Below are 22,185 nucleotides of genomic sequence, written 5' to 3' on the forward strand. Positions count from 1 at the left end.
TACACCTAGTCCCAGCACTCCATACAGAGGTAGGAGAATCTCTGTTCAAAGCCAGCATGGTCTACAAAGAGAGTTCAGGACAGCCAAGGCTACACAGAGAAACCTTGTCTCAAAAGCCAAAAAAAAAAAAAAAAAAAAGACAAAGACAAAGTTCATCTGGGCATAACCACTACAGTCTGCTGTAATCCCAGGTGCTCTGGAGGCTGAGGCAGGAGGATGGTACATTCAGAACCTCTCTAAGCTGTATAGTGAGTCAAGTCCAGCCTGGACACATTAACATGAACCTATTTCAAAAATACAACTGAACCAGGCATGCTGGTGCAGTAGCAGGGCATTCCTGACCTGCACAGACTCGGGATTCTATCCTCAGTAGGTCGACGAGTTAGTAAAGAAAAAAAAAAATAAAGTTCTGGTTGACGTCACACTCAGCCTCTGCATGAGCTGGAGTTCTAGGACTACAGATGTCTTGAGGCCCTACTCCCTAATGAGTGACAGGCAGTGGCAGTTCAGGAAAACACACATATTGAGGTTTTACAGATCATCAAACAGGGACCTGTGGGATTTCAGAGGCAGTAAAGACCTTGTCAGCTAGAAGCTTCTGGAAAGGTTTCTAGAGATGCAGGACTTGGGTGGGGGCAACATCCTTAGCAGCTGCAAGTTCTGGTTGTCCTGAAGGGGAGGAGATGTCACAAAGGGCAACCAACATGACCAAAAGGAGAACAGGATTACCCTTCTTAAAAGCTGAAGTGTAAAGAGGATTGGAAAGGGAGGAGGGGAAGTTAGTGCCGGGCTGCAAGAGTCCAGCCCTTTCCTGCCCGGCCACCTCCAGCAAGTGCTGATAAAGAAGCTTCCACATGTTTAACAACAGCATGCCAAGCTTGCCACCTCTGTTCCCTCCCTACCACGTATATAATTTATATATAATACATTGTAGATAATATATATTGTATATAATATGCATTATATATATTATATATATAGCTATACCAGGATTGGGGTATGTTTTGTCTTTTAAAAAAAGGGCTACATGACTTATCCAAGGTCACCCACCTCCCCAGGAATTGTGCAAATAATTCTAGCTTTGAACAAAGGCTATAATGACTGTGAAACTGAAAATACACAAGTTGTCCGACATCTTTTTAACACCTCCTCACCATGGGATTCACACCCAAGATGGAAACTGTTACGTATCTGATAAGGAAAATGAAATGGACTCCCTCACTGCACCCTTTATCTTTCCTGTTTGCAGGGAAGGTGTGAACGGACAAATGGGAAGGAGGAGGTGAGGCCTGGGCGGGAGACAGGAAGGAGTTTTTTCCATTTTTGATGGGTTGTTTGTTTTTGTTTGAGGGTGATGGTATTGCTCAGTGGGACCTTTTAAAGAAAGGGCTTTTGAAACAATATTTAAGTGACTGGAGTTACAGAGGTGCCCCCAGCAGTAGGACACATGAGCTAGGAGCTACTGCTTCCTTTTTTGGCTTCCCACCTGGATCTGAGTCCAGCTGTTTGGTCAGCACTGTGAACCCTGGAGGGTGGAAGCTTGCTCTTCTTAGCTGCAGCTATATTGAGCACACTGTGTGTGGCATCCTCCAAGCCAGAAATTCTGCAAGATGGAATGATTAAATACACTGAGGAGAGTTGCTATCACAGAGCCTTTACCTTTAGTGTATGAGGTTACCAGGCAGGGGTCCTTGAGCCCTCAGGGTTTCTGTTAGTAATGGTTGACTAAAACTGGACTTGAAACTCTGCATTTCAAAGGATCAGAACTTCAAAATTCCCTTTAGCTACAAACTAGGGTTGAGGCCTGCCTGGGCTACATGAGATCCTGCCTAAAATACTGGGAAGGGGTCAGCAACATGGCTTAACCAGCAAAGGCCCTGGCCCCACAGGCCTGACAACCTGACTTCAATCCCTAGGACACACATAACCGTGGAAGGAGAGAACAGACTCCACACAGTTGTCTTCTGGCCTCCACAGGCACACTGCTGAACACACACTCACACATCAATCCACACAGATAATAAATAAAATGTAAGAGAAAGTAAGCAGGTTGCAATCTATGCTTTGTAAGCGAGCAGGTGATTCCAGCACAGAGGAAACCATACAGTGAGGCATGGGGATGACGTCAGCAGCACCCTTCCACTCTTGTTTATCCAGACTGAGGCTTTCAGTCCTGCACTGAGGCCTCCTTGTATATCGGTTTCCAGTGTGTCGCCAACCATCACGCAGTCTCCTGGCCACACTCCAAGGAGATTGCAGCAGTGATATGGAAGGTGCTGGTTTTTCCTCTTTCTGCTCTCCTCCGACAACAGCATCCAAGTCAAATGACTGGCAGGCACAAGTCTCTATCTTCTCCCTCTGTGTCTGCTTGTTAACAAGAGTACGCCGACCTCTTTGCAAAGTTCAGTGAGCATGGCTTTGACATCTTCTGCTAGGATCATATGCTGTAAACGTGTAGATTTTCACAGGAAATGATGACATTCTGCCAGTTTAAAAAAAAAAGAAAGTAAGTAAGCAGAGCTGGAAAGCTGGCTCACTGGTGAAGAGCACCTGATGTTCTTACAAAGGACCATGTTCAGGTCCCAGCACCCACATGGAGGCTCGAGGCCATCTGTAACTCCAGTTCCAGAGAATCTGATGCCCTCTTCTGACCTCCTTGGGCACCAGGCACGCACAAGGTGCACAGACATACCTTCAGACAAAGCACTCAAATGCATAAAATAAACAGATCTTTATAAAAATAAATAAATTTAAAAAAGCCGGGCAGTGGTGGCGCACGCCTGTAATCCCAGCACTCAGGAGGCAGAGGCAGGTGGATCTTTGTGAGTTCGAGTCCATCCTGGTCTACCAAGCAAGTTCCAGGACAAGCTCCAAAGCTACAGAGAAACCCTGTCTTGAAAAACAAAACAAAACAAAAAAATACTGGTTTTTTTTTTTAATCTCTTATTCTTTGACAGTTTCATAGATGTACACTTTTTAAGATTTGTTTTTATTTTATGTGTATGGTATTTCGTCTGCATGTAGGTGTGTGCACCATGTGCGTTCCTGGTTGCCCTCAGAGGCCAGAAGACAATAACTGGGTTCGGTCCTCAGCTCCAGAAGAAAGGAAGAAAAGGAAGGAAGGAAGGAAGGAAGGAAGGAAGGAAGGAAGGAAGGAAGGAAGGAACACAGACCAACACTTGGGCAGCCCAAGAAAGATTGTCTTGATTTTGAGACCGGCCTCATCCTAGGAATAGCCTGGGATACACAATAAGACCCTGTGTCAGAGAGACATGAACGTAAGAGAAAGAGAAAGAGCAACCATACACAAAACACCCAACCTGTCTCTCATAATGGATGCTGGAGTGTTGAAACCATTAAACTTTATAGTAGAGCCCAAGACTGGAAATTAGCAGATGCTGCCTCCTTGTGGAGAAATCTGTCACTATTTTTTTTCTACAAAGTGAAGATTTGGCTCCCTTGAGTAGGGCTTCAAGCTGAGGCTGGAAAATGTACTCGCTTCATTTTTTTCTTTCTTTCTTTTTTTTTTTTTTTTTGTGAGGGAAATTTAAATTAACCACTGTGCTTGACTCTGAAACAGGGTCTTAATGCCTTTAATCCCAGCACTCAAGAGGCAGAAGAAGCAGGGCTGCTAGATAGGAAACCCTATCTCGTAAAAACAAGAGAAAATAAAATGGAAACATTATCTGAGCATAAATTCTAATTTCTATATTGTGGTGGGTTTGTTGGTTTCCTCTGCGTGTACCACCAACTGGCACACAATCTGAACTCCCCTACCGCACAGAGTACAATCTAAAGAAAACCATAGGAGATGTGAAGGTGGGAACATAGACACCGGTCATCACCAACTCTAACAAAAGGACCTCTAGAACAACCACTGGGACAATCTCGACAACCCAGGATCTCTAGAACAACCACTGGGACAATCTCGACAACCCAGCCTTCAACTTTGATTTTTGAGCTAACTTATAGAAAATTACAAACCTGAGATTTCAAAGCGGTCAAAGTACAGACCAGTTTAAAACTGCAATGTATTCAACTTTATTAAGTAGCGCATACAGTAGAGAACACTGAACTTACAAAACTCAGAAGAAGGAATTAACAGAAGATTAAACACAATTGCATTCTTACTTTTGAACCAGCGGTAGAGATCCCCCGAGGGGGTGCACCGTTCCTGGAGGTACTGCAATACCAGGTCGATGCGTGGAGTGGACGGAGCAAGCTCCTATTCCAACTCCTAGTTCCAAAAATCCATTTAATATATTGTCCTCGGATAGAGGACGTATCAGATATTAAACTGATAAGAACAGATACTACACTTGATCTTAGCCAAAAGGCCGAGAAGCGATAACTCTGTCGCCACAACCGCCCGCGACACTCACGTGCGCACACACCTTTACATCGCGGTCGCGAACACACGCGCAACGACGGCCACGCGCCCGACACCGACTCTCCTGCTCTGCCCGAACACGACCTTCACCCCAGGGAAAGCCTGCCAGATCCGACGTGGGCGAGGATAGTTGTGTTGCTCGTTTCGCTCCCAGCGTTCCTGGGAGACGCGGCCACCTCCTCATTTGCATGCCCCGCCCAGCGCGCAGCAGCGACCAGACTAGCTCATAACCGGAAGCAAGAAGGACGGCTCCTTCTGCCAGTGCGCTGCGTCTGACCCACAGACCCATAAGCTCTGCCAGGTTCTTCACAACGCTTCAGATACAGGATTGAGGACCGCAGGAGGTCATCACTCTCTTCCACTTTCCTTACTTTTTTCCCTTTCTCTACCTTTATACCTGGGCCTAGGCGCCTTCTTTATGAAGAGATGCATTCAACAATCAGTTTTTGCCTCCGCTGCCCTCTTCCTTCCTTCCTTCCTTCCTTCCTTCCTTCCTTCCTCCCCTTTTCCCTCCGCTGCCCTCTTCCTTCCTTCCTTCCTTCCTTCCATCCTCCCCTCCCTTCCCGTCCCGTCCCGTCTTAACATGGAGTCTCTCGCTTAGAAAGTGCAGACCTGAAATATTACGTGATCCTCTCTCAACAACCAGGTTCTTTTCCTATATTTGAGACAGGGTCTTTCTGTGTATCCCTGGCTATCCCAGAACTTGTTTTGTAGACCAAGCTAGCCTCAGACTCAGAGATAGGCCTGCTCGTGCCTCTCTCAAGCTGTGGCACAGTTCCTTTAAAAAAGCAGTCTAAAACTCATTTGGGATTGAGCTTTATGGGGCAGACCTGTATTCAACTCCACAGGCTGGTCCATAGGAAGACCCAGTGTTACAGCTGGACGGGCAAGGCTATGAGCAATCGAGACTAAAGGAACTCTTTCGGCCAGGAATGCCTTTAGGACCAGATCGATGCCTGGAGCCTCTTCCCATTCCCTACTTCAGAAACTCTGGCACTTTAGTGGATGAGGAGGAGAGCATCAGAATTATTGTGTATTGTAAGTGTAATTCTAGTCCTTGGCAGACTGAGGCAGTGAGATACTTGAAGAAAGAGAAGAAAAAACGAGTGTGTGTGTGTGTATAGTTTAGTTGGTAGAGTGGTTGGTTGCCCAGCATGCACAGAGACCTGGATTTGATCCCCCAGCAACACACAAAATCCAGCCTCTTGTCGCCCATCTGAACTTGAAGTACTCTGGGGGTATGAGTAGGAGAAATGCCAAGGTCCTTTTTGGCTACATAATGAGTTTGAGGTCCACCTGGCTTACACAAGCAAACAAAAAAGAGAAGGAAGCAGGGCTGTAGATCAGTGTTAGAGTACTTCAGCAAGGAAAAGACCTGGGTTCAACAGTCAGTCAACAAACAAAAAGTGCATGTTCGGCAAACTGTCAGATGCGAAGGTTTTCCTCAATATGACAAGGGTGGTCGAGGGAGAGAAAACGTCAATTGAGAAAAATGTCTCTATCAGACTGGCCTGTAGGCAAGTCTGTAGGATACTTTCTTGGTTAATGATTGATGTGGGAGGGCCCAGCTGGAGATGGTGCCACCCCTAGGCAGGTGGTTCAGGGTGGTATAAAAAACACACCCACCTATCCTTGCCATAGCTGGCCCCTGACATGTCCTCCCGGAAGCCCTGTTCAATCTTCCTAGATGTCTAGGATTATAACGTGGAAAGAGAGAGCGTGGTTAGTTGAAAATGTACAAGGCTTACCTTGATGATCCTTTTTGGCCATCCATTGAAGCCAAAGTAGTTCTTGGCATTGTGAGCTGTTTAGGGCAAAGGCCCGATGTCTCGGGGCCTTATGTCTAGTGCTGAGGCGAACCTGCAGTCAGGAGAGAGACCCACAATACCACAGCCTGCCAGGGTCTATTTTGGAGACATGAGGTCAATCAATTCCGATTCCATAAGTGGCAGGTTGCCCTGGGGGGCGGGGATAGAGCTCAGTTGGTGGAGTGTTCGCCTAGCATGCAGGAAGCCCAGGGTTCAAACCTGAACAGCATCACAAAAAACAGGTGTGATAGTGTTCCAAAGAGAGAGGACCGGGTGGTGGTGGCACACACCTTTAGTCCCAGCACTGGAGAGGCAGAACCAGGCAGATCTCTGTGAGTTCTAGGCCAGCCTGGTCTACAGAGTGAGTTCCAGGAAAAGCACTAAAACTACACAAAGAAACCCTGTCTCAAAAAAAAAAAAAATAAATAAACCAAAACAGAACAAAAAATAAGAGAGAGGGAGAGAAAGGAAAAAAAGCAGCTAAAGACTGTGGAAACGGGTTGCGTTAGCAAATAGTTTGTCTCCTCATCTAGTTGTTCCTGTTTGAGAATCTGACTCAGCAGAGGAGATGAGCCATCCACCCACCCCTCGCCAAGTTGATAACCCCTATTACAAAGTAACAGAGAGGCTCATAGCCAGTTAACAAGCTTCTTCGGCATTTCAAATACCAAGTCTTGAGTTTACATACTTTACATGTTACTGTGGATTCTTTATGGAAAGGGGCCTTAGAGTTGGCACAGAACACTCTTGGACACAGATTCTCAACATAAAGGAGATTTATGACCCGAGAGGGGCAAACTGGGGTGGTGCTGGAGGGGTGTGGAGGCTGCAGCACCCCATCAGCGAACAAGCAAGGTATCTTTTGTCGTTTTTGTTGTTGTTTATTTTCAGGAGTTGGTTTTTAAGGAGAAAGGGGGAGGTCTGTGCTAGGGGGGAATCATTAAGTCCTAGGCTAAGTCCTGGTTATACAGTCCTATAAATGCCAGTATAGCCAAATAATGAATTTTTTTTTAAGATTTATTTATTATGTATACAGTGTTTTGTCTGCAATATGCCTATAGGCCAGAAGAGAGCAACAGATCTCATTACAGATGGTTGTGCGCCACTATGTGGTAGCTGGGAATTGAACTCAGGACCTCTGTAAGAACAGCCAGTGCTCTTTTTTTTTAATTTTTTTTTTTTTTTTTTTTTTGGTTTTTCAAGACAGGGTTTCTCTGTAGCTTTGGAGGCTGTCCTGGAACTCACAGGCTGTAGACCAGGCTGCCCTCGAACTCACAGAGATCCGCCTGCCTCTGCCTCCCGAGTGCTGAGATTACAGGCGTGCGCCACCACCGCCTGGCTTTTTTTTTTAAAGATTTATTTATTATGTATACAACGTTCTGTTTGCATGTATGCATGCAGGCCAGAAGAGGGCACCAGATGTCATTATAGATGGTTGTGAGCCACCATGTGGGTGCTGGGAATTGAACTCAGGACCTCTGGAAGAACAGCTAGTGCTCTTAACCACTGAGCCATCTCTCCAGCCCCCAAATAATGAATTTTGATTGCTGGACCTTGGTGATCAGTCTCAGGAATGAGTCAGTGGCCAAGTGGGGGAATGGACGGTGGTGGCTAGCCTTAGGAATGTGAAGTAACGGTTTAGCAAGGGAGAAGGAAGGAGCAAGACTTGTTGGCGCCATGTTTGCAATGTTCGGGCCTGTTAGAGAGCCCTTCCCCTTACATTACTAATTCCTTCCTAGAAAGTCTTCTGTCATCATTAGAAAGTGGTATTTGTTGGGAATCTCCAGCTCAGGCCCCATTCCAAACACACACACACACACACACACACACACACACACACACCCCACCCCAGTCCCCGGCACACCAAGCTTCCCTGGAGCTGCCCTCTCCAGACCCTGCCCAAAGAAAGCCTGACAAGCCTCCGCCCCTCCCCCGAGGGTATTTAAGGCCCCTCCTCAGAGCAGCCTTGTGGGCTCCCCTTCTTCCCTCAGCCCACCCTGGAATGCTTTGCTCAAATTAAAACCCAGACTTTAATTTGGCTGGTCTGATTTACTGCATCGGCAGAGAAACCCAGTATTGGCATACGGAAACCTTTCATTGTTATTCATAAAACTTGAATAATACAAATCAACTCAACATATTATTAGTTTATATGTTCTCCTAAGAATTCAAGTAGCCAACATCTTCATTTTCTGAATCCTAGAACCAAGTGTAGTTCATAGCATCTACTAGAGGATGGCGGAGGAAGTAAATAAAACTTGCAAGGCTCAGGAAGTTTCTGAAACCTAGCCGCCCCACCTTACCCACTTAAATAAGCAGTAGCAATTGTTACCAGAGAAGACTCCTCAGGTAGCTCAGAAGATACTCAATGGGTAATGTGTTGGGTTTTTTGTTTGTCTATATGGTTTGGTTTGGTTTTTCCAAGACAGGGTTTTTCCATGGAGCCCTCTGTAGACCAGGCTTATAGCCATCTCTTTCACTGTTCATTATATTATAAAATCAGGGACATATTTTTTAAAAAAGATTTATTTATTATCTATACAGTGTTCTGCCTGCAGGCCAGAAGAGGGCACCAGATCTCATTACAGATGGTCCTGAACCACCATGTGGTTGCTGAGTATTGAACTCAGGTCCTGTGGAAGAGCAGTCAGTGCTCTTAACTGCTGAGCCGTCTCTCCAGCCCAGGGACATTTTTTTTTTTTTTTTGTCCGAGACAGGGTGTTTCTCTGTGTAGTTTTGTGCCTTTTCGGGAATTCACTTGGTAGCCCAGGCTGGCCTCGAACTCACAAAGATCTGCCTGGCTCTGCCTCCCGAGTGCTGAGATTAAAGTCGTGTGCCACCACCACCTGGCCTTTAATTCAGCACTCGGGAGGCAGAGGCAGGTGAATCTCTTGAGTTCGAGGCTAGCCTGGTCTACAGAGTGAGATCCAGGACAGGCACCAAAGCTACACAGAGAAAATATATCAAAATATATCAAAAATAACAGCAAAAATCCTTGAGATAATCGAAAGAGACCTTGACACACACACAGCCACCAGGCACTTCCTGGTAAAAGGCCAGGGCAACCCTTTGGTCCCGCCTCATCCTCTTCTAGGCGCCTTTCTTTCTCATGTCCCCAGTCAGCCAGGGAACTCCATGATCCATTCTGGCCAGCTGAATGTGAACCCCACCTCTCTAGCCAAACGCTCTATTCCATTGGATATCAGACCACGACATAGACAAAATTCCTGGAACATAGGTTGGCCTTGAATTCACAGAGGTCTGCCTGCCTCTGCCTCCTGAGTTCGTGTGCCACCACCGCTGGTTGCTTAAGAGAACTGTAAAGCAAAGTTGAACTTCCAAGTATTAAGGGTTGTTTTTGTCATGGTCTGGTCTTGCACATTTATTTATTTTTGATTTTTCAAGACAGGGTTTCTCTGTGTAGCCCTTGTTATCCTGGAACTCACTTTGTAGACTAAGCTGGCCTCAAACTCACTGAGCTTCATTTGCCTCTCCCTCACAAGTGCTGGGATTAAAGGCTTACGCCACAACCGCCCAGTGGTCTAGTACAATTTTAACAATAGAAAGATAATAGGTCATAAGGTTAAGTACTGTTTCTGCTTCTGTAAATGAAAGCTTGTTTTGTTCAAGATAAACAAGACTTCACAAAACAGAATGTAACCTTCTGTTTATAGATGATCAGAATGTAATTTTATGTTCTTTGCCAGTATAAAGCTGACTAATGCAGCTCCGGCTACATTTGGGAATCTTGAGTCCTGGGTGTAGCCTGGTACCAGTATCTAAATAAAACCCTCTTCTTTGTTAAAATTTGTTTTGGGGGCTGGAGAGGTGGCTCAGAGGTTAAGAGCACTGACTGCTCTTCCAGGGGTCCTGAGTTCAATTCCCAGCAACCACATGGTGGCTCACAACCATCTGTAATGAGATCTAGTGCCCTCTTCTGGCATGTAGACAGAACACTGTATGTGTAATAAATAAATCTTTTAAAAAAAAAAAAGGAAAATTTATTTTCTTATATAATTTATTTTTATTTTATATGCATTGGTACTTTGCCTGCATGTATGTCTGTGTGAGGGTGTCTGATCCCTGGATCTGGAGTTTCAGACAGGTGTGAGCTGCCATGTGGTTGCTGGGAATTGAACCTGGGTCCTCTGGAAGAGCAAACAGTGCTCTTAACCACTGAGCTGTCCACCCCTTGTTAAAAGTTATTAATGGTCAGACTGGTAAGTCTCTGAATGACCCCAGACTGATAACAGATAACAGCTTTCATGAGCCTTTTAGCAGGGTGGGCTGCTAAAGCAGCTCCTTTGAGTTTTCTGTGCTTCTACAAGTCACCCATTGCCTTGGATCTGTAAGTAACCAGATATGCTGTTCTCCAGCAGAGTGGTGGAATCTCTTCTTTTGTCAGCTAGCAATGCCTTTTCAGGGTGTGAATCTCTCCCTAGAAAAGGTCACACATCACTCTTACTTACACTGTGGTTCATCTCTGGCTCGCACGTGCTCTCTCACTCTCTCTCTCTCTCTCTCTCTCTCAAGATTTATTGATTATGTATACAGTGTTCTGCCTGCAGGCCAGAAGAGGGCACCAGATCTCAGTACAGATGGTTGCGAGCCATCATGTGGTTGCTGGGTATTGAACTCAGGACTCTGAGCTATCTCCCTAGTCCTATCTCCTCCGGCGTTTTTAGCCCCTTCTTCCTGCAGCCCACTGTGCTGATTTTTGGTGCTGCCCCCTGAGTATGTCAACTGCGGGTTCCTGCTTTTTCAGGCTCCTTCTAGGATTTGACACTGAAGCACAGGAGTTCGAAGCTGCATGTCATGGCTCTCACCTGTAATCATAGCACTAAGGAGGCTGAGACAGGAAGGTTGCAGTAAGTTCCAGTCTAGCCTGGGCTGCAGTATGAGACACAGTTTCAAAACAACAAAATCTAACAGCCAAAAAGAAATATGTAATAACAAACAGTTAAGTTGGAATTCTAAGGGTCTCTTTCCCTAAGGGTCCGTGCACCCCTTGACCTGGTCAGAGTTTGCATAACTAGGGGAATGTCTTGTGACCACCGGCCCTCCCCAACTGATTGTTGAATGCATCTCTTCATAAAGAAGGCGCCTAGGCCCAGGTATAAAGGTAGAGAAAGGGAAAAAAGTAAGGAAAGTGGAAGAGAGTGATGACCTCCTGCGGTCCTCAATCCTGTATCTGAAGCGTTGTGAAGAACCTGGCAGAGCTTATGGGTCTGTGGGTCAGACGCAGCGCACTGGCAGAAGGAGCCGTCCTTCTTGCTTCCGGTTATGAGCTAGTCTGGTCGCTGCTGCGCGCTGGGCGGGGCATGCAAATGAGGAGGTGGCCGCGTCTCCCAGGAACGCTGGGAGCGAAACGAGCAACACAACTATCCTCGCCCACGTCGGATCTGGCAGGCTTTCCCTGGGGTGAAGGTCGTGGTCGAGGCAGAGCAGGAGAGTCGGTGTCGGGCGCGTGGCCGTCGTTGCGCGGGTGTTCGCGACCGCGATGTAAAGGTGTGTGCGCACGTGAGTGTCGCGGGCGGTTGTGGCGACAGAGTTATCGCTTCTCGGCCTTTTGGCTAAGATCAAGTGTAGTATCTGTTCTTATCAGTTTAATATCTGATACGTCCTCTATCCGAGGACAATATATTAAATGGATTTTTGGAACTAGGAGTTGGAATAGGAGCTTGCTCCGTCCACTCCACGCATCGACCTGGTATTGCAGTACCTCCAGGAACGGTGCACCCCCTCGGGGGATCTCTACCGCTGGTTCAAAAGTAAGAATGCAATTGTGTTTAATCTTCTGTTAATTCCTTCTTCTGAGTCCTGTAAGTCCAGTGTTTTCTACTGTATGCGCTACTTAATAAAGTTGAATACATTGCAGTTTTAAACTGGTCTGTAGTTTGACCGCTTTGAAATCTCAGGTTTGTAATTTTCTACAAGTTAGCTCAAAAATCAAAGTTGAAGGCTGGGTTGTCGAGATTGTCCCAGTGGTTGTTCTAGAGATCCTTTTGTTAGAGTTGGTGATGACCGGTGTCTATGTTCCCACCTTCACATCTCCTATGGTTTTCTTTAGATTGTACTCTGTGCGGTAGGGGAGTTCAGATTGTGTGCCAGTTGGTGGTACACGCAGAGGAAACCAACAAACCCACCACAATATAGAAATTAGAATTTATGCTCAGATAATGTTTCCATTTTATTTTCTCTTGTTTTTACGAGATAGGGTTTCTTCTCTAGCAGCCCTGCTTCTTCTGCCTCTTGAGTGCTGGGATTAAAGGCATTAAGACCCTGTTTCAAGAGTCAAGCACAGTGGTTAATTTAAATTTCCCTCACAAAAAAAAAAAAAGAAAAAAATGAAGCGAGTACATTTTCCAGCCTCAGCTTGAAGCCCTACTCAAGGGAGCCAAATCTTCACTTCGTAGAAAAAAAATAGTGACAGATTTCTCCACAAGGAGGCAGCATCTGCTAATTTCCAGTCTTGGGCTCTACTATAAAGTTTAATGGTTTCAACACTCCAGCATCCATTATGAGAGACAGGTTGGGTGTTTTGTGTATGGTTGCTCTTTCTCTTTCTCTTACGTTCATGTCTCTCTGACACAGGGTCTTATTGTGTATCCCAGGCTATTCCTAGGATGAGGCCGGTCTCAAAATCAAGACAATCTTTCTTGGGCTGCCCAAGTGTTGGTCTGTGTTCCTTCCTTCCTTCTTTCCTTCCTTCCTTCCTTCCTTCCTTCCCTCCTTCCTTCCTTTTCTTCCTTTCTTCTGGAGCTGAGGACCGAACCCAGTTATTGTCTTCTGGCCTCTGAGGGCAACCAGGAACGCACATGGTGCACACACCTACATGCAGACGAAATACCATACACATAAAATAAAAACAAATCTTAAAAAGTGTACATCTATGAAACTGTCAAAGGATAAGAGATTAAAAAAAAAAACCAGTATTGTTTTGTTTTGTTTTGTTTTTCAAGACAGGGTTTCTCTGTAGCTTTGGAGCTTGTCCTGGAACTTGCTTGGTAGACCAGGATGGACTCGAACTCACAGAGATCCACCTGCCTCTGCCTCCTGAGTGCTGGGATTACAGGCGTGCGCCACCACTGCCCGGCTTTTTTAAATTTATTTATTTTTATAAAGATCTGTTTATTTTATGCATTTGAGTGCTTTGTCTGAAGGTATGTCTGTGCACCTTGTGCGTGCCTGGTGCCCAAGGAGGTCAGAAGAGGGCATCAGATTCTCTGGAACTGGAGTTACAGATGGCCTCGAGCCTCCATGTGGGTGCTGGGACCTGAACATGGTCCTTTGTAAGAACATCAGGTGCTCTTCACCAGTGAGCCAGCTTTCCAGCTCTGCTTACTTACTTTCTTTTTTTTTAAACTGGCAGAATGTCATCATTTCCTGTGAAAATCTACACGTTTACAGCATATGATCCTAGCAGAAGATGTCAAAGCCATGCTCACTGAACTTTGCAAAGAGGTCGGCGTACTCTTGTTAACAAGCAGACACAGAGGGAGAAGATAGAGACTTGTGCCTGCCAGTCATTTGACTTGGATGCTGTTGTCGGAGGAGAGCAGAAAGAGGAAAAACCAGCACCTTCCATATCACTGCTGCAATCTCCTTGGAGTGTGGCCAGGAGACTGCGTGATGGTTGGCGACACACTGGAAACCGATATACAAGGAGGCCTCAGTGCAGGACTGAAAGCCTCAGTCTGGATAAACAAGAGTGGAAGGGTGCTGCTGACGTCATCCCCATGCCTCACTGTATGGTTTCCTCTGTGCTGGAATCACCTGCTCGCTTACAAAGCATAGATTGCAACCTGCTTACTTTCTCTTACATTTTATTTATTATCTGTGTGGATTGATGTGTGAGTGTGTGTTCAGCAGTGTGCCTGTGGAGGCCAGAAGACAACTGTGTGGAGTCTGTTCTCTCCTTCCACGGTTATGTGTGTCCTAGGGATTGAAGTCAGGTTGTCAGGCCTGTGGGGCCAGGGCCTTTGCTGGTTAAGCCATGTTGCTGACCCCTTCCCAGTATTTTAGGCAGGATCTCATGTAGCCCAGGCAGGCCTCAACCCTAGTTTGTAGCTAAAGGGAATTTTGAAGTTCTGATCCTTTGAAATGCAGAGTTTCAAGTCCAGTTTTAGTCAACCATTACTAACAGAAACCCTGAGGGCTCAAGGACCCCTGCCTGGTAACCTCATACACTAAAGGTAAAGGCTCTGTGATAGCGACTCTCCTCAGTGTATTTAATCATTCCATCTTGCAGAATTTCTGGCTTGGAGGATGCCACACACAGTGTGCTCAATATAGCTGCAGCTAAGAAGAGCAAGCTTCCACCCTCCAGGGTTCACAGTGCTGACCAAACAGCTGGACTCAGATCCAGGTGGGAAGCCAAAAAAGGAAGCAGTAGCTCCTAGCTCATGTGTCCTACTGCTGGGGGCACCTCTGTAACTCCAGTCACTTAAATATTGTTTCAAAAGCCCTTTCTTTAAAAGGTCCCACTGAGCAATACCATCACCCTCAAACAAAAACAAACAACCCATCAAAAATGGAAAAACTCCTTCCTGTCTCCCGCCCAGGCCTCACCTCCTCCTTCCCATTTGTCCGTTCACACCTTCCCTGCAAACAGGAAAGATAAAGGGTGCAGTGAGGGAGTCCATTTCATTTTCCTTATCAGATACGTAACAGTTTCCATCTTGGGTGTGAATCCCATGGTGAGGAGGTGTTAAAAAGATGTCGGACAACTTGTGTATTTTCAGTTTCACAGTCATTATAGCCTTTGTTCAAAGCTAGAATTATTTGCACAATTCCTGGGGAGGTGGGTGACCTTGGGTAAGTCATGTAGCCCTTTTTTTAAAAGACAAAACATACCCCAATCCTGGTATAGCTATATATATAATATATATAATGCATATTATATACAATATATATTATCTACAATGTATTATATATAAATTATATACGTGGTAGGGAGGGAACAGAGAGGTGGCAAGCTTGGCATGCTGTTGTTAAACATGTGGAAGCTTTTTATCAGCACTTGCTGGAGGTGGCCGGGCAGGAAAGGGCTGGACTCTTGCAGCCCGGCACTAACTTCCCCTCCTCCCTTTCCAATCCTCTTTACACTTCAGCTTTTAAGAAGGGTAATCCTGTTCTCCTTTTGGTCATGTTGGTTGCCCTTTGTGACATCTCCTCCCCTTCAGGACAACCAGAACTTGCAGCTGCTAAGGATGTTGCCCCCACCCAAGTCCTGCATCTCTAGAAACCTTTCCAGAAGCTTCTAGCTGACAAGGTCTTTACTGCCTCTGAAATCCCACAGGTCCCTGTTTGATGATCTGTAAAACCTCAATATGTGTGTTTTCCTGAACTGCCACTGCCTGTCACTCATTAGGGAGTAGGTCCTCGAGACATCTGTAGTCCTAGAACTCCAGCTCATGCAGAGGCTGAGTGTGACGTCAACCAGAACTTTATTTTTTTTTCTTTACTAACTCGTCGACCTACTGAGGATAGAATCCCGAGTCTGTGCAGGTCAGGAATGCCCTGTTACTGCACCAGCATGCCTGGTTCAGTTGTATTTTTGAAATAGGTTCATGTTAATGTGTCCAGGCTGGACTTGACTCACTATACAGCTTAGAGAGGTTCTGAATGTACCATCCTCCTGCCTCAGCCTCCAGAGCACCTGGGATTACAGCAGACTGTAGTGGTTATGCCCAGATGAACTTTGTCTTTGTCTTTTTTTTGGCTTTTGAGACAAGGTTTCTCTGTGTAGCCTTGGCTGTCCTGAACTCTCTTTGTAGACCATGCTGGCTTTGAACAGAGATTCTCCTACCTCTGTATGGAGTGCTGGGACTAGGTGTATGCCACTATACCCAGCCTTTAAAAGTCTATTTTAACAAGATAGGCCCTTGGAGTTCTTCTGTTGGTCTGGGCAGCCTTGATGGAAGAACTTCCACTAGGGCTGCCTAGCCCCATGGTTTGTCTATGAAATGTCTAGACAAGTGCTGGGTGTCCAGGCACTGAATTCAGACAGATTTTGCTCAGCCATGTACTACCTACATGTGATTGTAGACAAGTCCTTTAACGCTTCGGAGCTTTCTGTACCTGTAAGATGCATACAACAGTCCCTAACTGGCTATTGTGAGAATCAGTAGAGGTAATGGGGCCAGTAATCTCAGCACTCAGGAAGCTGAGGCACAGGGATTGCCAGTGGGCCCAGGCCAGCTTGGACTACATGGTGAGGTCCTATCTCAAAATAAAACAAAACAAAACAAACAAAAAAAACAACTAAAACACACAAAACAGAGAGTTGGGTATGATGACCAATGTCTGACTCTCAACATTCCAAGGCAGAGGCAGATAGATCTTTGAGTTTGAGGCCAGCCTGCTCTACATAGTAAGTTCAAGGATATCTAGGGATATATAAAAAGATCCTATCTGAAAAACAAAACAAAACCCAATCAAACAACCCGGCCCTCCCCACCCCCCAAATGGTGAAGTGATGCCCAGTGGTTAAGGACACTTACTATTCTTCCAGAGGTCGGTACCCAGGTTCAGTTCCCAGCACCCATGTCAGACACTCACCACTGTCTATATTTCTTGCTCCTGGGGATCCAACACCTTCTGAACACACGTGGCATATATCGACACACACATAAACACATAAGCAACAATAAAAATATCAGAGCAGGGCAATGATTGTGAATGCCTTTAATCCTAGCGCTTGGGAGGCAGAGGCAGGCGGATATCTGTGAGTTTGAGACCAGCCTAGGCTACAGCGCCAAGTTCCAGAACAGCCAGGGCTACATAGAGAAACCCTGTCTTGAAAAAAAAAGGGGGGGGGCGTGTGGTACAACCCTAGTACTTAGGAGGTGGAAATAGGAGCCTCAGGAGTTCAAAATCGTCCTTGCTACAAAATAAGTTCAGAGCCAATGGGCTACGTGAGACCCTGCCTCTGTAACGGGCTTAGTACTATGAATCAGCTGTATGCCAAGTAAACACTGTTGAAAACTGGACGGAGCGTGCTAGAAGACGACTGAATGAGGAAAGATAGGAAACTTGTCAGCATCTCTTGGAGCAGACCCTTAGGTAGAGGGAGAAGACTGGTGGGGTCAGCAGCTCTGCCTGCGGGAAAGGGTGGTGTTAGTGGTAAGACGTTCCTCTCAGAGCCTGCTCTCGCCAGACGCGGCCACGCCTGTTCCTTCTTCGGTCCTTCCCACCTATCAGCCCTGATGAATTCCAGGCTCTCTTCCAAATACTGGAATAAGGTAGAAAAAGATTAAATAAAGCGGTTCCGGCGAGAGCGAGCGTCCCTCCCCAGCATGGGGCTGCGGAACCCGGCTCGCTCTGTGCCAGGCTCCGCCTGGGGGACGCTGATTGGTCCGCGTCGTGTGACGTCACGAGAGGGATTTAATGCTCAACCTGACACCGCGGCGGTGCAAAGTCCGCGGTGGCTGGAACGCGGCGAGCGGGGGTCGGGTCGGCGTCGCTGGCGGGGAGTGCGGCTGACTGAAGGTAAAGGGGGGTGTCCGGGCGGTGCAGGGCCGCCGGCTTGCGGGGTTTGGGGGGACCGGTGGCGGCAACGGGAGGAAGGCAGGGAGGACAGTCGCAGGACCGCGGGGATGGCGGTCGCAGCCCCCGAGGGCGTGTCTGCCGTGTGGGTTTGCGGAGGGCGTGTGGGAGCCGGACCCGGATCGGGGCTCGCTGTTCCGGCACAGTGCCCGACCCCCTCCCTCCTGCGAGGATTCTCCTCCGGGGAATGGAGGTCATAGCGCCTGCTTCCACTCCTCAAGCTGGGAGCAGCAGAACGACCTTCGGTGGGATCTCGCCCGCAGGATCCCGCATCCTCGAGGATCATAGCACCTGAGCGTTTCTCGGGCCTGGGGCCTCGCCTAGGGCCCCTTGGGCAGGAGAACGCCTGTGTTACACCTGTAGCTCCTTTTTTTTTTTTTTTTTTGTTAAGGGGAAGAAGGAAGACACGTGAGATGGTTCAGCGGTTAAAAGCGCCCGCCCTAAAGCCCGAGGACCCTATTAGATCCCTGAGACCCACATACTCAGTTGTCCTGACTCCCACACTCAAGCTATGTGTGGCTTACACATGCACAAAGTCATTTTTTAACGTGAAATAAAGAGGCACCCAACAGCCTTTTTTAATAAAAGGAATTTTCAGAAGGGTGGGATGTTGATTTAGGAAAGGATCCAGAAGCGTCAAATTGATGTTTATTCTAAACGGTTCTTTTTTTTTCCCCCCTCTCTTGACTTTTCCTTGTTTAGATAACCCAGTTTGTGCTACCTGCCGATTCAAGGCCGCCTCCTTCTCCTGGCCGCTACTGGAGCCCCAGACCTGCTCCTTAGGTCCACCCTGCACGCCAGCTCGCCATGGGGAACCACTTGACTGACATGGCACCCACAGCCTCATCCTTTTTACCCCACTTCCAGGCCCTACATGTTGTGGTCATTGGGTTGGACTCAGCTGGGAAAACTTCCCTTCTTTACCGCCTCAAGTTCAAGGAGTTTGTCCAGAGTGTCCCCACCAAGGGCTTCAACACCGAGAAGATCCGAGTGCCCTTGGGGGGGTCCCGTGGAATCACTTTCCAGGTGTGGGATGTTGGGGGTCAGGAGAAGCTGCGGCCACTGTGGCGCTCCTACACCCGCCGGACAGATGGACTGGTGTTTGTGGTGGACTCTGCCGAGACGGAAAGGTTAGAGGAGGCCAAGGTGGAGCTACACCGGATCAGCAAGGCCTCAGACAACCAGGGGGTGCCAGTGCTGGTTCTGGCCAACAAGCAGGACCAGCCGGGGGCACTGAGTGCGGCGGAGGTGGAGAAGAGGCTGGCGGTCCGGGAGCTGGCAGCCGCCACGCTCACCCATGTGCAGGGCTGCAGTGCTGTGGACGGGCTGGGCCTGCAGCCAGGACTGGAGCGTCTGTATGAGATGATTCTGAAGAGGAAGAAAGCGCCTCGGGCAAGCAAGAAGAGACGGTGACCCGAGACTGCCCCTACCCTACCTACTAGGGGTCAGTACAGATGATAGGCAGGGCCTGTGACCTCTCAGCCAGCCTGCGTGCTGGGCCTGTCCACCTCAAAGGACTGAAGGAGCATGGGGAGGGGGGTCCTGTTTCGGTGCCACGTGGGGGAGGGGAGATGAAGTATCTTCTCTGCTCCTCACCTCTAGAGGGTAGAGGCTGCAAGAGCCGAGACATAAATGTCAGCGCCGACGCTACCTCGACCCTGATTCTCCGTTTCCTTCCCTAGCGTTTTATTTGGATGTGTATTTTTATTTTTTTGCAGGGGGTGGGGTGCACAGAAAGTTGCCCAGAGAATGCATTGGGGGGTGAATGGAGAACACCACCTCTCGCCCCACAGTTGGGGGAGGGGTCTCCTCAGCTGAGCTTCTAGTCACAATCTTTTTGCGTCTGTGAAAGTGCCAAGAATCCTCCCCGCTCCCGTTTGGAGACCCTCATCCCTTTTTATAAGCCTGTGTGTCCTCTATATTACTGTTTTTTAGCATTTGCTTCTAAGTTATTAAAGTTGGATGATTCTAGCTCATGTTTTGATCTGGCAATTTCTTCTCTCTTATGTATTCCTGTGGAGAGTTCGGGATATGCATGGAGCCTGGGAGTAGGGGGCATGCTGCTCCTGAACTGTCAAACACTGACAAATTAGACTGTGTACTTATGGGATGGCTAGTACAAGTTCTGGAGGTAATTGAAAATCCTTAAAGCTGTTGTTGCCTGATCTAGTTTTAGGGGTCATGGCTCCTTTCGGACCTCCTCTCACCTCCTCTGGCCCTCGCTTCTGAGACCAGCTGCTCCTAGGTCTCCCCTTAGGTCTATCAGTACCCCAGGCCTTGAGGTATTCTGACCATCGCTGCTGCCCTAGAACTCACGTCGGCCCGCCCCCTCTCCCTTCTTGGAGGTTGTGGTAGGAATGGAAAGTAATTCCTGGCCTTAAGCCACCTCCAAGAGCTCAATCCTGCTGACTGCGGTTCTCTGGCAGCAGCTGGGGAGACCTGCATTGGCCTGGTGACTAAGCCTGAGTCTTCAGCGATGGGAACAGCTCTTCTCCCCAGAGGGGAGAGCCGTCATAATCTGCCCCACTCCCAACCTGTGAGACAAGATGGGGAAAACACCATCTGCAAACGTTCCTGGAACAAGCTGAGGGTGGTGCGACACACATCTGCAGTCTACACCAGCCTTTGGAGGGTAGAGGCAGGAGGGTCAGGAATCCAAGGCTAGTCTGGGTGACGTGAGGCCCTGCCCTCCCCCCACAATAGGTGGTAAGATAACACGTTAAGGTTGCCAGGTCCCCGAGATCTTGCTTAGGCTTCCAGGGGCCCCGCCCCCTGCAGGAAGGCCAGCTGAGTCGGAGCAGAACAATAAGATTCTCCTAATCTCGCTGGGTGGGAGTACTGAGGAAGCCAAGGACTGCCTTTTCCATCCCCCAGTCCCACCCACAGCCTTGGTACAAACATGGGATCCTTAGAGCTGCTTGACAATCCTGCCCTGGGAGCTGATAAAGGGCTGGGGGAGGGGGACTCTCAGCAGCTCTCTCTGGGGGAGGCTTCTTTTCCAAAAGCCAAAGCTTGCAGCGGAGTCTAGGCCCATCCAGATTTGTCCTTCAACTCTCTCGAAGCTCTTGACAGGGTGGGGGTGCGGGTGAGTGTGCATTGATCCGGAGGGGTGCCCAAGTGTGCGTCAGTGTGAGGGACTGCTTGACAGAGCTGCTGGGCTGGTTCTGCCAGGAACGTGTGCTACCTGACCTCTGTGACACACCTGATTGATAGCTTTCAGTTCTGTGGACCGGAGTCCTGCAGCTTAGGGACAGTCCCAGGCTGGGAAGAATAGGGGCTGGAAGAGCTGAGCGCTTGCCCTGGGAGATCTTTCCTCCCCACCCCAATTCTGCATTTATCTTAAATCTCCAATGACACATTTTTTTTGTTTTTTTGTCTTTTTAGCATCTAGTCACCTCTAGGATTAAGGTCTTCAGATCTGGGGAAAGGTACAGGGATGTATTCCCTGCTCTTCAAGGGACTTCTGAGGCGCCATCTGTAGACTGACTCAGCTAAACACCAGTCCTTCTTAGCTCTTTAGAACCAGAACCTTCTTGTTTATGTTCTAGCCATGGGGCAGGTCAGGGGTCATGGTCCACAGGAGGCCTGTAACTGTTCCAGGCCCCAAACCCCTTGGGCTTTACTGTTCAGCTGGCCGTGGTGGAGGAAAGAGGGAAGGCAGGCAGAGGAGAGCTGGAAAAGCCAGTTGCTTTGACAGTGTGGTGGAGAGAAGGGAGCCCTGGAGAATTCTTAGTCAGAAACCTCACTGTGTAGCTGGGGTGTGGGAGACATTGGGAGCTTTGGAATTATCCTGCCTTGACCCAACCATAGGACCAGAGAGCTGCAGAGGAGGATTGCCTTTCAGTCTTCTAGACAGGGAGACGGGGTTTCCCACTCTCCAGCCCTGCCTGGGGGTTCTGAATTTTGGACACTGGGCCAATGGGGTGGGCAAGGACTGGAGGCAGGTTGTATCTCCTTTGTTCTGGAAAGGATAATTTTCTCTCACAGGAGAGGGTCCCTGGAGCAGGAGAGGCAGCTGGAACTGGATCTCTGTAAACGGAAGTTGGAAGGAGACGTGTGGGCCCAGGGTCCGGGCTACCTTCCGATTCAGCCTTCCTCTCACTGGTCATCCTCTTTTCTTGCCTAAGTCTGACCGTACAATCCAAAGGGAGGCATTTTCCTCACAAACCTTCCCTCCTTAGAACTACTCCTTCTGAGGGCAGATATGGTAGTGGGCTCCATTCCACTGCCCTCTTCTGTCCTGCACATGCACTCAAAGAAAAGAGAGAACCCCTGAGGATCAGAGTGGGCAGGGGTTTGTCCAAGGACACACAGCTACATTCACATCCTTGCTTGCTGGCGAACAAGTTGCCATCACTGAGCTTTCCACTCCCACCCTCCCTCTGTCTCTCCCGTCCCCTTTCCTTGATTAGATTAAGGCCCAGCTTTTGGCTTCTT

General features: G+C 48.1%; 1 protein-coding gene and 2 non-coding genes across 3 annotated transcripts; 2 read left to right on the top strand and 1 right to left on the bottom strand.

Moving 5' to 3' along the window:
- Nucleotides 1–4,158: 4,158 nt before the first annotated feature.
- LOC118590566 lies at nucleotides 4,159–4,349 on the bottom strand. The gene has a single exon (XR_004945840.1). It is a non-coding gene; the product is annotated as a U2 spliceosomal RNA (small nuclear RNA).
- Nucleotides 4,350–11,751: 7,402 nt separating this feature from the next.
- LOC118590567 lies at nucleotides 11,752–11,942 on the top strand. The gene has a single exon (XR_004945841.1). It is a non-coding gene; the product is annotated as a U2 spliceosomal RNA (small nuclear RNA).
- Nucleotides 11,943–17,511: 5,569 nt separating this feature from the next.
- Arl4d (ADP ribosylation factor like GTPase 4D) lies at nucleotides 17,512–19,724 on the top strand. The gene is made up of 2 exons (XM_036196688.1): nucleotides 17,512–17,691; nucleotides 18,451–19,724. The coding sequence occupies exon 2, from the start codon at nucleotides 18,556–18,558 to the stop codon at nucleotides 19,159–19,161; it is 606 nt and encodes a 201-aa protein (XP_036052581.1). The 5' UTR covers nucleotides 17,512–17,691; nucleotides 18,451–18,555; the 3' UTR covers nucleotides 19,162–19,724.
- The last annotated feature ends 2,461 nt before the right edge of the window (nucleotides 19,725–22,185 follow it).

The sequence above is a fragment of the Onychomys torridus genome, chromosome 8 (assembly GCF_903995425.1).
Source record: "Onychomys torridus chromosome 8, mOncTor1.1, whole genome shotgun sequence".
In the NCBI taxonomy this organism is placed as follows: Eukaryota; Metazoa; Chordata; class Mammalia; order Rodentia; family Cricetidae; genus Onychomys; species Onychomys torridus.